This window comes from Periplaneta americana, chromosome 1, assembly GCF_040183065.1.
Source record: "Periplaneta americana isolate PAMFEO1 chromosome 1, P.americana_PAMFEO1_priV1, whole genome shotgun sequence".
Lineage (NCBI taxonomy): Eukaryota > Metazoa > Arthropoda > Insecta > Blattodea > Blattidae > Periplaneta > Periplaneta americana.
Window position 1 is genome coordinate 22,098,009 of NC_091117.1, and position 14,953 is coordinate 22,112,961.

At 35.2% G+C, this 14,953-nt stretch overlaps 1 protein-coding gene across 1 annotated transcript; it reads left to right on the forward strand.

Moving 5' to 3' along the window:
- The first annotated feature begins 896 nt into the window (after positions 1 to 896).
- LOC138709435 (uncharacterized protein DDB_G0283357-like) lies at positions 897 to 7,411 on the forward strand. The gene is made up of 3 exons (XM_069840199.1): positions 897 to 1,748; positions 1,863 to 1,971; positions 6,963 to 7,411. Exons 1-3 carry the CDS (start codon positions 897 to 899, stop codon positions 7,409 to 7,411), a joined length of 1,410 nt encoding a protein of 469 aa, XP_069696300.1.
- The last annotated feature ends 7,542 nt before the right edge of the window (positions 7,412 to 14,953 follow it).

Below are 14,953 nucleotides of genomic sequence, written 5' to 3' on the forward strand. Positions count from 1 at the left end.
ATCATTACAAGTTACACTTCTTTGCAGTATACTTTATTAAAACTACCCTAATCCCAGTAGCTATCTCCCCTCTTGCTGCTCAGTCCATCGTCTATTTAATACTCATCCTACCTTATTATTGCTATTTATTATTTATTCACTAGTTGACGTATACCTTACTGTTTACACCAGTTCACTTCTACAGCCGCTTCGTTATTCAGTTCACTATTTGTTATAAAAACTTATTTTCACCATCAAATAATTCGTACTATTCACACCTTCATTACTCTGGTGCCTTGATATTAATTTAATTGGTACTACTACACAGATCCTCTTGCTCTTTTCTTGATCTTTTACTAGTTCACTAATATTGATCACTCATTAAAACTCGAAAAATATTAATCACCAGTAATTTTTTTTTACCTTAGTAATACAGGTCGTTATCAGCACTGATGTCTACCAATTTCACTGACCACTTCTCCCGTTTTGTAGCAACTAGTATTAGTAGTATGAGCAACAACACTACTAGTAGTATGAGCAACAACAGTACTAGTAGTATGAGCAACAACAGTACTAGTAGTATGAGCAACGACAGTACTAGTAGTATGAGCAACAACACTACTAGTAGTATGAGCAACAACAGTACTAGTAGTATGAGCAACGACAGTACTAGTAGTATGAGCAACAACACTACTAGTAATATGAGCAACAACAGTACTAGTAGTATGAGCAACAACAGTACTAGTAGTATGAGCAACAACAGTACTAGTAGTACGAGCAACAACAGTACTAGTAGTATGAGCAACAACAGTACTAGTAGTATGAGCAACAACAGTACTAGTAGTATGAGCAACAACAGTACTAGTAGTATGAGGAACAACAGTACTAGTAGTACGAGCAACAACAGTACTAGTAGTATGAGCAACAACAGTACTAGTAGTATGAGCAACAACAGTACTAGTAGTACGAGCAACAACAGTACTAGTAGTATGAGAAACAACAGTACTAGTAGTACGAGCAACAATAGTACTAGTAGTATGAGCAACAACAGTACTAGTAGTAGTAAGAGCAACAACAGTACTAGTAGTATGAGCAACAACAGTACTAGTAGTATGAGCAACAACAGTACTAGTAGTACGAGCAACAACAGTACTAGTAGTATGAGAAACAACAGTACTAGTAGTACGAGCAACAATAGTACTAGTAGTATGAGCAACAACAGTACTAGTAGTATGAGCAACAACAGTACTAGTAGTATGAGCAACAACAGTACTAGTAGTAGTAAGAGCAACAACAGTACTAGTAGTACGAGCAACAACAGTACTAGTAGTACGAGCAACAACAGTACTAGTAGTATGAGCAACGACAGTACTAGTAGTATGGGCAACGACAGTACTAGTAGTATGAGCAACAACAGTACTAGTAGTATGAGCAACAACAGTACTAGTAGTATGAGCAACAACAGTACTAGTAGTATGAGCAACAACAGTACTAGTAGTATGAGCAACAACAGTACTAGTAGTATGAGCAACAACAGTACTAGTAGTACGAGCAACAACAGTACTAGTAGTACGAGCAACAACAGTACTAGTAGTATGAGCAACAACAGTACTAGTAGTATGGGCAACGACAGTACTAGTAGTATGAGCAACAACAGTACTAGTAGTATGAGCAACAACAGTACTAGTAGTATGAGCAACAACAGTACTAGTAGTATGAGCAACAACAGTACTAGTAGTATGAGCAACAACAGTACTAGTAGTATGAGCAACAACAGTACTAGTAGTATGAGCAACAACAGTACTAGTAGTATGAGCAACAACAGTACTAGTAGTATGAGCAACAACAGTACTAGTAGTATGAGCAACAACAGTACTAGTAGTATGGGCAACAACAGTACTAGTAGTATGGGCAACAACAGTACTAGTAGTATGAACAACGGCAGTACTAGTAGTATGAGCAACAACAGTACTAGTAGTACGAGCAACAACAGTACTAGTAGTATGAGAAACAACACTACTAGTAGTATGAGCAACAACAGTACTAGTAGTATGAGCAACAACAGTACTAGTAGTATGAGCAACAACAGTACTAGTAGTATGAGCAACAACAGTACTAGTAGTATGAGCAACAACAGTACTAGTAGTACGAGCAACAACAGTACTAGTAGTATGAGAAACAACACTACTAGTAGTATGAGCAACAACAGTACTAGTAGTATGAGCAACAACAGTACTAGTAGTATGAGCAACAACAGTACTAGTAGTATGAGCAACAACAGTACTAGTAGTATGAGCAACAACAGTACTAGTAGTATGGGCAACAACAGTACTAGTAGCATGAGCAACAACAGCACTAGTAGCATGAGCAACAACAGTACTAGTAGTATGAGCAACAACAGTACTAGTAGTATGAGCAACAACAGTACTAGTAGTATGAGCAACAACAGTACTAGTAGTATGAGCAACAACAGTACTAGTAGTATGAGCAACAACAGTACTAGTAGTATGGGCAACAACAGTACTAGTAGCATGAGCAACAACAGCACTAGTAGTATGAGCAGCACAAATACTAGTAGTATGAGTGAAAAGCAGTAGTAGTAGTATAGTATTATGAACATCAGTTGTGGTTATTAGTAGTATGATCAGCACCAGTATGAGGAATAGTAGTACTAGTAGTATGAGCGAGCAGCAGCAGTAGAAGTATAGTATTATGAACAGCAGTAGTAGTTACTAGTAGCATAAGCAGCAGTAGTAGTGTGAGTAGTATGGGCAGCAGTAGTATTTATAATTGAATATGTACAGAAATATTAGCATTAAGTAGCAATAATATTATTAGTTGCTCTAACAACAGTAGTACCGGTAGTATTAGTAGTTTTATTAGCGACAGCAGTAGTATCAGTGCTTGTGGTAGAATTTTTTTGGTTATTTAACGACGTTGTATCAACTACTGGATTATTTAGCGTCGATGGAATTGTTCGTAGCGAGATGTTGCCGAGGATACGCCATACGTTACCTGACGTTCGCCTTACGATTTGGAGAAACCTCGAAGAATTCCAACCAGGTAATCAGCCCAAGCGGGAATCGAACCCACACCCGAGCGAAACTCCGGATCAGCTACCGCATGAGCTATGCCGGTAGCTTGTAGCAGTAGTAGTAGCAGCAGTAGTATCGTAGTAGTAGTAGTAGTAGTAGTAGTAGTAGTAGTAGTAGTAGTAGTAGTAGTAGTAGTAGTAGTAGTAGAAAGGCGCTGATAGCGGATTCCGACAAAATTCCCAATAAATCGTGTGATAATTCTACATAAAGCTCTACTATTTGGGTTAAATTTCGAATTCATCGCCATTTTGCTCATTATCATTTGAAATACACTGTATAAATTTTTACTAAAATTGTTATGTTTCGTGTGCATCATTTTCAGATAAATTGGCAGGAATGCACAGGCTATTAGCAAAATAAGTCCAGTAGTTTGGAAGAAATCGAATTAGCTTTACACAAACAGAGAAACGGCATGTCAAAAAACCGTATTTTCGTCGTCGGAGGTAAAAAAAACCTGTATTACGAAACTCCCTATGATTTTTGCAGTATAAAAATACTATTTCTAACGAGGAAGTAACAAGTAAATATAGCTACATTAATAGATTGAATTCTTCAACGGCCTACCACAAATTTCTCTGCCTACAGATCCCCACGTCTTTAATTAAGCCATTGTTGTACATACAGAGGGTGCAAACTAACGGGGGAGTGGAGGGATTTTCCCCCTGTTGCAAAGTTATCTCCCTCTCATAAATTCATATTAACATCCCTGCCAGGGATAACTTCTATCTCCCCTCACAAAATATAATTCCTTTAATACGAATATACTTTATAAAGTATAAAGTAAGCATCACCGGCAAGCTGACAACAGTCAATAACTTAGGAATTACACATCTTATCATAAGGCTGCTCACGGATATAATTATTATTATGATCAAGATGCAAGACAAGCAACTCAGTGCGACCAAGCGTTGAGCCGTATCGAATGAGGATAATAATAATTTTATGTATGGATTTTCATACGCCATCATCAAATTTATCTTGCTATCAAAGGGGAGTACGTTACATGGCGATAAAAATGTTCAATAGTCTTCCCGAAGACATTAAGAATCATAGCCAAAACCCTGCATTATTTGAGGTAAAACTAAAAAATTACTTAATATCTCACACTTTCTGTTCTGTAGATGAATTCTTGACATTTCACAGTACGGTGTAAATATTTTAATACTATTAAATGGTGAATACATTACATTGCATAAAATATTATTGGTATTAAACTATTAATTCTGTACATATTTCATATTTTCATTTTATACTTACTTAGGCCTACTGGTTTTAAAGAACCCGGACGTTCATTGCCGCCCTCATATAAGCCCGCCATTGGTCCCTATCCTGAGCAAGATTAATCCAGTCTCTACCATTATATCCCACCTCCCTCAAATCCATTTTAATATCTTCCCATCTTCGTCTCGGCCTCCTGAAAGGTATATGTATTGCATTTATATGTTAAATGTAAGAATTGGACATGTTCTTTATTCTATGCTATAAAGCAAATGTAAGAATATTATGGAACGAATAAATCTGCCTGCCTGCCTGCCTGCCTGCCTGCCTGCCTGCCTGCCTGCCTATCTATCTATCTATCTATCTATCTATCTATCTATCTATCTATCTATCTATCTATCTATCTATCTATCTATCTATCTATCTATCTATCTATCTATCTATCTATCTATCTATCTATCTATCTATCTATCTATCTATCTATCTATCTACCGTAAAGTGGGGATATTTCGGACGCAGGGATAACATCAGACAGTAATTCAATTTATCATATTTTATGTTGGTAACACCAGTTCACCAATGGGTCTTTAAAAATGTGCAGAAACATACGAACATAGTAAAAAGCGCGGAAAAGATGCTAAGAACTGGTGTTACCAACATAAAATATGATAAATTGAATTACCGTCTGATGTTACCCCTGCGTCCGAAATATCCCCACTTTACGGTACCTATCTATCTATCTACCTATATACCTATCTGTCTGTCTGTCTATCTATCTATCTATCTATCTATCTATCTATCTATCTATCTATCTATCTATCTATCTATCTATCTATCTATCTATCTATCTATCTATCTATCTATCTATCTATCTATCTATCTATCTATCTATCTATCTATCTATCTAACTATCTATCTATCTATCTATCTATCTATCTATCTATCTATCTATCTATCTATCTATCTATCTATCTATCTATCTATCTATCTATCTATCTATCTATCTATCTATCTATCTATCTATCTATCTATCTATCTATCTATCCATCTATCCATCTATCCATCTATCCATCTATCTATCTATCTATCTATTCTATCCATCTAATCCATCTTTCCTATCTATCCTATCTATCCATACATCCATCCATCTAACTGTCTGTCTGTTTGTCTGTCTATGATTCTACCCCCCCCCCTCATCAGAAATCTTAATTCGCACCCATGCGATTTATTTACTGGAAACGAAGCTCAGTGACTTGGCGCGCGATATGATGAAGGTTGCGTGATGAACGCTAGCATGTCGCATTGTGTGAACAGCGATTTGATTGCAGGCAGCCTATTGTTTGCAGCAGCGCTCGCTGCATCGCCGGCACGAATGCAGTACTCACCCGCGCATCCAGATGCAGTCCGAGGCACGACTCCACTGACTTGCTGGTTGCCCGTGAACTTTGCTATGTTTTCACTTTCCGTTCGACGGGATCGAGATCTCCTCAATACATTGTCATTCAGAAAACAACGCTCAGATTAGATTTAGAAAGGAAATAAAATGTGCATCTCATCGTAGCGTAAATAGCTTTCTGGAGAAACGAACGTGCAGCTATCGTTCAGCGCAACAACGGCATAACGACACTCAAGCGCTGGTTGTGTCATACTGATCCCGTTTCGAAATTCCTCCACGTAATTTGTAACAGAACAACTTACGAGATCGTAACCATCATCATTCGAAAAGTGGTTTTCGTAATTTCATCTGTTTGTATATACGTGTGCACACCTTTGGAGTAACGGTTAGCGCGTCTGGCCGCGAAACCAGGTGGCCCGGGTTCGATTCCCGGTCGGGGCAAGTTACTGGTTCAGGTTTTTTCCGGGGTTTTTCCTCAACCCAATATGAGTAAATGCTGTGTAACTTTCGGTGCTGGACTCCTGACTCATTTCACCGGCATTATCACCTTCATCTCATACTCTCGCTAAATAACCTAAGATGTTGATAAAGCGTCGTAAAATAACCTACTGAAATAAAGAAAAAAGTGTATACGTACAGCTATCCTAAACTGTCTCACAGCTTTGTTTATATTTGACGAAGGGATAATGGTAACTATTGTATAATACACTTTTATGCCTGTTTGTATGTTAGGTTAGGATATATTATATAATGTGTTTTGTTTGTGCCATTTTTATTTTAATCTGTGTGTTCTTTTGGAGAGTGGTTGGATCTAATCATAGGTGAAGGGGTGAAATCTACAAAGTAGGACTTGGTTTGTAAAACACGTACGGTCAAAAGACCCGTGCATTGGATTTAAGAGAAAATTCTGATAGTGTAAGTACATCTGTATGTATAATATTGAATAAATCCATCTATCTATCCACATATTTGAATCGGTTTTTTAAGAAAGCCCTTACAAGTTTTGGGGAAATACAAAAAACTGTTTAAGGGGTTAGGTACAGCTTACAGCAGTAAAATTTTGGAAATATTCAACATTTTTTCCCTCCATTCCTATATCTTATAGAATAATGGAAGTTAGTATAGTAATGTGATAACAGTCAAAATCTTGATATAGAATGGATGACAAGGATGAAGGTGATGCATAAAGTGATAAAAACGATAAAGATGGAGACTGTGATTACAACGATGAGGATGACGAAGAACGTGATGGCAACAATAAAATCTTGACGTAGAATATGACAACGATGAAGGTGAAGAAAAATGTGATAACAAAGAAAATATTGACGTAGAATTTGATGACAACGATGAAGGTCAAGGAGAATGTGCTAACAATGAAAATTTTTACGTAGAATTTTATGACAACGATGAAGGTGAAGAAGAATGTGATAACAGTGAAAATATTGACGTAGAATTTGATGACAACGATGAAGATGAAGGAGAATGTGCTAACAATGAAAATTTTTACGTAGAATTTTATGACAACGATGAAGGTGAAGAAGAATGTGATAACAGTGAAAATCTTGACGTAGAATTTGATGACAACGATGAAGATGAAGGAGAATGTGCTAACAATGTAAATTTTTACGTAGAATTTTATGACAACGATGAAGGTGAAGAAGAATGTGATAACAATGAAAATATTGACGTAGAATTTGATGACAACGATGAAGATGATGAATAATGTGATGAAAACAATAAAGGTGGAGACTGTGATTACAACGATGAAGATGGCAAAGAATATGATAAGACCGATCAAAATAATAAAGACTGTGATGGCAACAATGAAGATGACAGAAATGTGACAACAATGATTGTAAGGAAGATTTTGATAACGGTGGATATGACAAAAATGTGACGAGAGCAGTTGAGATGACGGAGGATGTTAAGAAAACAGTGAGTATGGTCTAAATTGTGATGACACTGATGAAGATAATGAACATTGTGTTAACGATGAAGATAGTGAATTTAATGGCAAGAATGCGATGACAACTATGAAGAGGAAGAATATGACGGATGAATGCGATGGTAACAATGAAGATGATAATGAAGAATGAGATGTCATCGATGAAGATGATGTAGAAAGTGATGACAATGAAGGCGATGACGAATGATATTAGAATGACGAAGGTAATGAAGTGTGTAGAATTTGGTGGTAACTTTGAAGATATTGATGTACAAGTAGAATGTGATGGATGACAACGATGAAGATGATGACGAATTTGATGACGCTAAAACGAAAGCGGCGTTCATTAATATTTAAATTGTTATGAGGTTATTCAAATACACAAAACATCACACTTATAACCAGGGAAAGGATTTATATGTAAATACATATTTACTTATAAAGCTAATATAATTTATATTTTGCATTATCTTTATGTTTCACAATGTGTAGGGTTGAAAAATCCTACTTTTATTTTCCATATTTTTCCATATTTTAGAGTTTAGTACATATTTTCGTTAATTTCCATATATTTTCCATATTTCATATAAAACAGTCCATATTATATTAGGTTTAACAATAAAACAAAACAAAATTCCATTAACTTTTAAAAATACATTTCAACAATAGAGATTTAAACACATGTTCAGTAATCCCTTTAACATCAGAGTTATTTGAAAATTAGCAGTCCTATCAACAATGGGAAAGTAAGTTACAAAACTGTATTAATTTAATTTAAAATTTTTAACAGACTTCAGTTGTGCAGCTCAACAGTTAAATGCCAGTCAGAGTACACATAGGTTCAGTTTTGTAAATCATACTATAAAGACGGTAAATATGCCAAAAGTACGTCATTCAGTCAATTTAAAATCAAAACTAACAAGTTACATTTCAGAATTTAAAGAAGATGGTTTATCAACTGACAATAAAATATTATTTTGTAATTTGTGTCAGTGTGCAGTATCATCTACACAAAAGTTCCTGGTGCAACAACACATTACAACTAGTAAACATCAGGCCAACAAACAACTAAATTCCAAGCAGAGACAATTGTTTTTAACACAACCAACAACATCGAATGTAAGATCTGAGTTTAACATCGACCTGTGCCGTTCTCTCATCTCTGCTGATATTCCTCTCTACAAACTAAAGAATAAGGTCTTCAGGGAATTCCTTGAAAAATATACTCAACATACAATCCCAGATGAGTCAACACTTAGGAAGACGTATGCTCCATCCATCTACGATGAGACAATACAGAAGATAAGAGATGAAATTAAAGATAGTTCAATTTGGGTTTCCATTGATGAGACTCCCGACAAAGAAGGTAGACTTGTTGGTAATGTAGTTATCGGTTTGTTAAGTGAACAATATTCTGAACGAATTCTTTTACATTGTGATGTTCTAGAAAAGTGCAATAACAAAACTATAGTTAAACTGTTCAACGAAGCTATGGGTATCCTGTGGCCAAAGGGTATTATGTACGATAATGTGTTATTCTTTATTAGCGATGCTGCCCCTTATATGGTCAAAGCTGGACAAGCATTATCTGTTGTATATCCTAAATTGACTCATTTTACTTGTGTGGCGCATGCATTTCATCGTGTGGCAGAAGTGGTCAGAGACAATTTCCCTAAAGTAGATTTGTTGATTTCATCAGTGAAAAAAGTATTTCTCAAAGCTCCCAGTAGAGTTAACGTGTTGAAAGAAATGTACCCTGAAATTCCATTGCCACCAAAGCCAATTTTAACTAGATGGGGTACATGGCTAGAAGCAGTTGAATATTATGCCGAACATATAGACTCTATTAACAATGTTCTCCTTGCATTGGACTCTGAAGATGCAGTCTCAATTGATACTGCGAAAACAGTTACCTGTGACATAAGTGTGAAGAATGACTTAGCTCACATTCAGCATACATTTTCATGCATCATAAAAACGCTCAAAAGTCTCCAAAATAGGCACCTTTCACTATCTGAAAGTTTTGAAATTATAAATAGTACTGTGGAACAACTGAATCGTGGTAGAGGTAAAGTTGCAGATGCAGTAAGAGCTAAGGTGGACACTGTACTTTCAAAAAACCCTGGATATGAAGAACTACAAAAGGTTGTTGCTGTGATGAGTGGTGAATCAACAGTGAAGATTAACTTGGACTTATCCCCAGCAGACATTGTGAAATTGAATTATGTACCAGTTACTTCTTGTGACGTCGAACGCTCTTTTAGTCAGTATAAATCTATCCTCAGAGACAATAGAAGAAGATTCACTTTTCAGCACTTGAAAGAAATGTTTGTAACCTATTGTTATGGTAACAGACAATAAAAATTGTGTTTTGTTGAAACTACATTGGAAGATAAGGTACGTCCATTATATTTTTTGTTTAGTTTGATTAAAATGTACCAATATTTAACGTACATAGTCATTTTTTTATAATTTTAAGTCCATATTTAATTCCATATTTTGGTAAAAATCCATATTTAATTCCATATTTTGGTAAAAATAACTACATATATATTTACATATTTCATATATTTTTAGTCCATATAAATCCGTTCCCTGCTTATAACCTTAGTAGTAGCCCAGGCTCAAAGAGCCTCTCTGTGACCGGCATCAGGAAATGGAATTGGATATCTCGAAAGGCAGGTTCAGTCTAGTTGGATGCACAGTATTTTCATGTGACGGAACTTATAGGCAACTCATGGTTTACTGAGTACATGTTGTCCTCGGTTGTTTGGTAGAGGATTCGTAACAACTAGCGACCGAAGTGACAGCTAGCAACAAAGGGCAATGGATGCTAACTTCTCATAAAGATTTGGAATGTATACACAAGTCCAGAAGCTGGCTCGGCGAGGTTCAGAGGAGAAATATTGAATCTCGGAAGCACTCGTAAGCAAGTAGGTATTCGATCTCTGCGATTCATAGGTTTTCATACGACAAAATACATCAGACCCGCAAGTAAACTTATTAAAGATGAGCAAGAAACAAAGAATGATAGTGTAAATTATAAATTTATTTAAACAATCAAATGATTTCTTTGCTTTTCTTGGACGTTCTCTGAACCACTGAACGCATACGAAGCACCGCTACTACGTACAACTTTGTTGTTTACTAAAATATTATAAGTTATGAAGTTATCTTGTTCCACTTCAGCAGTGCCATCACTATAAAATAAACTGTAAAATCTCACTATGCCATTCTGTAATAATCGTTTCGCTTGACAGCGTCAATCTTTGTTTACAAGATACTTTAGGTTCGCTACCATCTCTTCCACATCTCCGGGACGTCTCCTTGCTTTTATGCCATTCTGATGGTTCTCGTAATCTTTTCCTCGCATAACAACCTAGGTGTTGCGTTATAGCTTCATCAAAAATTGCCATAATTCTCAATATCTAGCGATATGAACACTGGATTCCACATATAGTATGCACTCAACTAACAGAAGCAGCCATTACTGTGACGCGGTTCACGTGACAGGAAGCAGCGCTCCTATTGGCCAAGTGGGAATAAGATGTATTAGAAATAAAAGAGCGGAGCAATAACAACACTTTGGGAATAAACACAATTTTCAAAGTCATTTGTAGACCAGATTTACACCGTTTTGAAAACACAATGTTGTCAGTAGTATGATAAAGGGGACTTATGAGAATGCAAGAAATATGTTAGCTCGAATTTTTTAAAAAGTGGATTTATATTACTTTGGAAATGTATGTATGTATGTATGTATGTATGTATGTATGTATGTATGTATGTATGTATGTATGTATGTATGTATGTATGTATGTATGTAATGTATGTATGTATGTATGTATTAACACTACAATTGGGTATACACCCGGTGGCAGTGATATATAATATACAATAATTACAATTACATGAAATAAAATAAATAAACGTAAATGAAATAAAATAAAATAAACGTAAATCTTTAAATAGTAAATGCAATAAACCTAGGACTATAAATAAAAACTATTCTATAATAACGCCTACGATAAGTAAAAGTAAATCTAACTTATAAGTACTTCTATTTCACCCAACTATTACCAATTTAAATAATTACATATCACCTTAATTAATTACATACCAACTTAATTATATATCATCTTAATTAATTACATATCACCTTAATTTATTTAAATATCAACTAAATTACATATCATCTTAATTAATTACATATCAACTTAATTAATTATATATCAACTCAATTAGTTACATGACAACTTAAATAATTACACTACATCTCCAATTACATTTTCAGTCTAATCTTCTCAACCTTTCCTTAAATGTATTGATTTTAAGAGGACCACCCTGAAAGATTGCCGCAGGTAAGCTGTTCCAGTCTACTATTGTGCGGTTAACAAAGGAAAATTTTGCCACGTCCGTTCTTTATTTTCTACATTTAAACTTCCTAATATGATCAGTCCTTCCTAAGTATGATGATGTTGCTAATCTAGCATTGATATCGGTCCATGCTTTGTGTCCCATTTGTGCCTTAAACAATGCGGTGAATCTGGTTTTTCGTCGTCTTGATTTGAGAACTTCCCACCCTAAATCTTTCACTATCTCCTCACCATGTCCCTTCCCCATTTTGACATATTTTGCTGCCTTGCGTTGGACCTTTTCTATTGAATCGATTTGGTTTTGTCTGTACGGATCCCAACGTACTGCTCCATATTCCATAATTGGGCGAACAAGTACTCAAATACACTCTTCAATTTAATATGATGATATGAAACGTGTCCTGTGGCAAAAATTAAAGACATATTTTACAAAAACTATTAGATTGTTGTAATTAACAGTCACATTTAGTCATTTTATACCACCTTTTTGTCTTCATGATGAAGTTGCGTTTGTTGCTTTTTCTCTCGTGTGAGATTCAAGAGCTGTTCCTTATGACCAGTGTTTCCCCCCCCCCCCCGTGAGAAAATATGGAATCTTAGTAGGGGAGAGTTGGGTAGTATCGGACATCGAGTAATATCGGAAGTGAGCTTTTTTCATCTACCACCAGATAATACTACCTGAATGACATGGTTATGTTTCTGTGATGTCGCATACAGAAACGTAACCATGTCATTCAGGTACTATCATCTGGTGGTAGATGAAAGAAACGCACTGTCCGATATTACCCGATGTTCGATACTACAAAAAACTGATGAATTGATCACTTCTTTAGCAACTCAAAAGCATAAACCTCAGATATTATGTATAACTGAACATCACATGAAGCAACAGGAAATACTACAACTGTCTTTACATGGATATGTATTAGGTTCCCATTTCTGTAGACATGTCTTCCAAAAAGGGGGTGCCTGTATTTTTATCAGAGAGGATCTATTATTTAGTAAAATTGATATATCTGATTTTTGCCTTGAACAAGATATTGAAATCTGTGGAATACAAATTGGTTATGAGATATCAAATTTAATTATCTTATGTGTTTATAGGGCGCCAATGGGAGATTATAAGAAATTTACAACTAACTTAGATTCATTATTGAAAAGACTTTATAAACCACATACCGAATTTGTAATCTGTGGTGACATAAACATAGATTATCTATCAGAAAGCTCACGTAAAAGAAAATTAAACTCACTTCTTGAAACTTATAATCTTAGTCACACAGTAAGTTTTCCAACCAGAACACAAGCTGGAAGTAGTACTGCCATTGATAATATATTTATAGATAAAAGTAGATTGAATTCCTATTCAACAGTACCATTAGTCAATGGCCTGTCTGATCACGATGCACAAATTCTAAGTGTTTTCAATATGAGTGAAAAATTCCAAAGTGTTAATCTAAAAATAAAAAAAAGGATTATAAATGCTGAATCTCTTCATCATTTAAATACATGTCTACAAAATGAATCTTGGGAAAATGTATATAGTACCGATACCATTGATATTAATACTAAATTTAATGCATTTTTCACTACATTTACGAATTATTTCAATGAATGTTTTCCAGTCAAGGTGGTGAAAAAATGTAAAAGTAAAAACACGTGGATATACCCCCTTTGATTTGATTACCTGGTTGGGTTTTTCCGAGGTTTCCCCCACCGAAAAGGCAAATGCCGGGTAATATTTTGGCGAATCCTCGGACCTCATCTCATCTCACTACATCTCGCCAAAATGTAAAAAAATGTAAAAAAATGTAAAAAAATTGTACAAAATTGTAAAAATTGTAGAAAATTACTAAATTGTAAAACTATAAAAATTTGTAAAAATTGTAATTGTAATATTGTAAAATGTTGACATGTTCCACATCTTAAAGCTTCATTGCTCATGTAAGATCTATGGAATAAAATAAAAGAAATGAAAATGAAACCCAACTCTCCCCTATACCCAGCCTGCTGACCAAGAAGCATGCACAACTCCCTCAGATCTTCAAAGATCATCCAGTTATCATCTTTATATTTTATCTTTGCAAGAACCAGTTCAAAATTCTCAGAGTTTCTTTAAGATGTACCGAATGACCAGCAGGTAAATAAGCATAGTCTATTTGTCATTGTGCAAAATCACTGAGCACTGTCTTCAGACTTCTTTTGGAGGAATCGACAAAAGTCTCCATTCACCCACTTCTATATCAGACCAGGAATATCACTGCAGTATACTAAGGTACCTTCTTATCAAAAATATGGAGTAAATTCCTCTTCTCTATTCGTGTACCAATGAAGAAAATGTTCCTGACGTCAGAAAATTAATTTCTTTTCATCTGCAGCGTAAGAGCTTAATTTTTCCTTAGGTCATTCTAAATCCCGTACTAAATAATTGAGTTCAAACTGGTAAACTCTTCAGTACTTTCACTTTCTACGTCACACAGCCTTCCAAATAATGTTCCTGATGCTCATCAACAAATTAGTACAAATTTTACATTAGAGCACTGGGATATGATGGGTGATAGAATGTTTCAAATAGGGTTCTAAATGTAGACACTGCTTGTGATTGTAATGAGTTCTGTAAACTCATTAAAATTATAGTCAAAAAGTGCTTGGAAAGAGATGAAGTTGTTCCGGACATTAAATCAACATAGTCATTAGCAACATGAGTTATGACAGCAATATAGTGAGAAGGGCTGCTGTTATTAAACGTCATCGGAGGAATTATTGGTGTCAGCAAGGTGTCATAAGTTTATTGTATTAGTAATAGGACTACCTGCAAAGAACGCATTTATCCAGTCATTGCTGTTCCATTTCATTTATTATAATATTCCATAGATCTTATTTCAGTATACCGTATATGGAGCAAGTCATAAGCTATACAAAAATATACAGTACAACTATAAAA

What these genes read in the sequence shown, in the direction of transcription:
- LOC138709435 (XM_069840199.1), top strand. Translation starts at nt 897, where the DNA reads ATGAGCAACAACAGTACTAGTAGTATGAGCAACAACAGTACTAGTAGT. An exon ending in ACAGTACTAGTAGTATGAGC is followed by an intron (nt 1,749 to 1,862) that starts AACAACAGTACT and finishes AGTACTAGTAGT; the next exon opens with ATGGGCAACAACAGTACTAG. An exon ending in TAGTAGTACGAGCAACAACA is followed by an intron (nt 1,972 to 6,962) that starts GTACTAGTAGTA and finishes ATCTTGACGTAG; the next exon opens with AATATGACAACGATGAAGGT.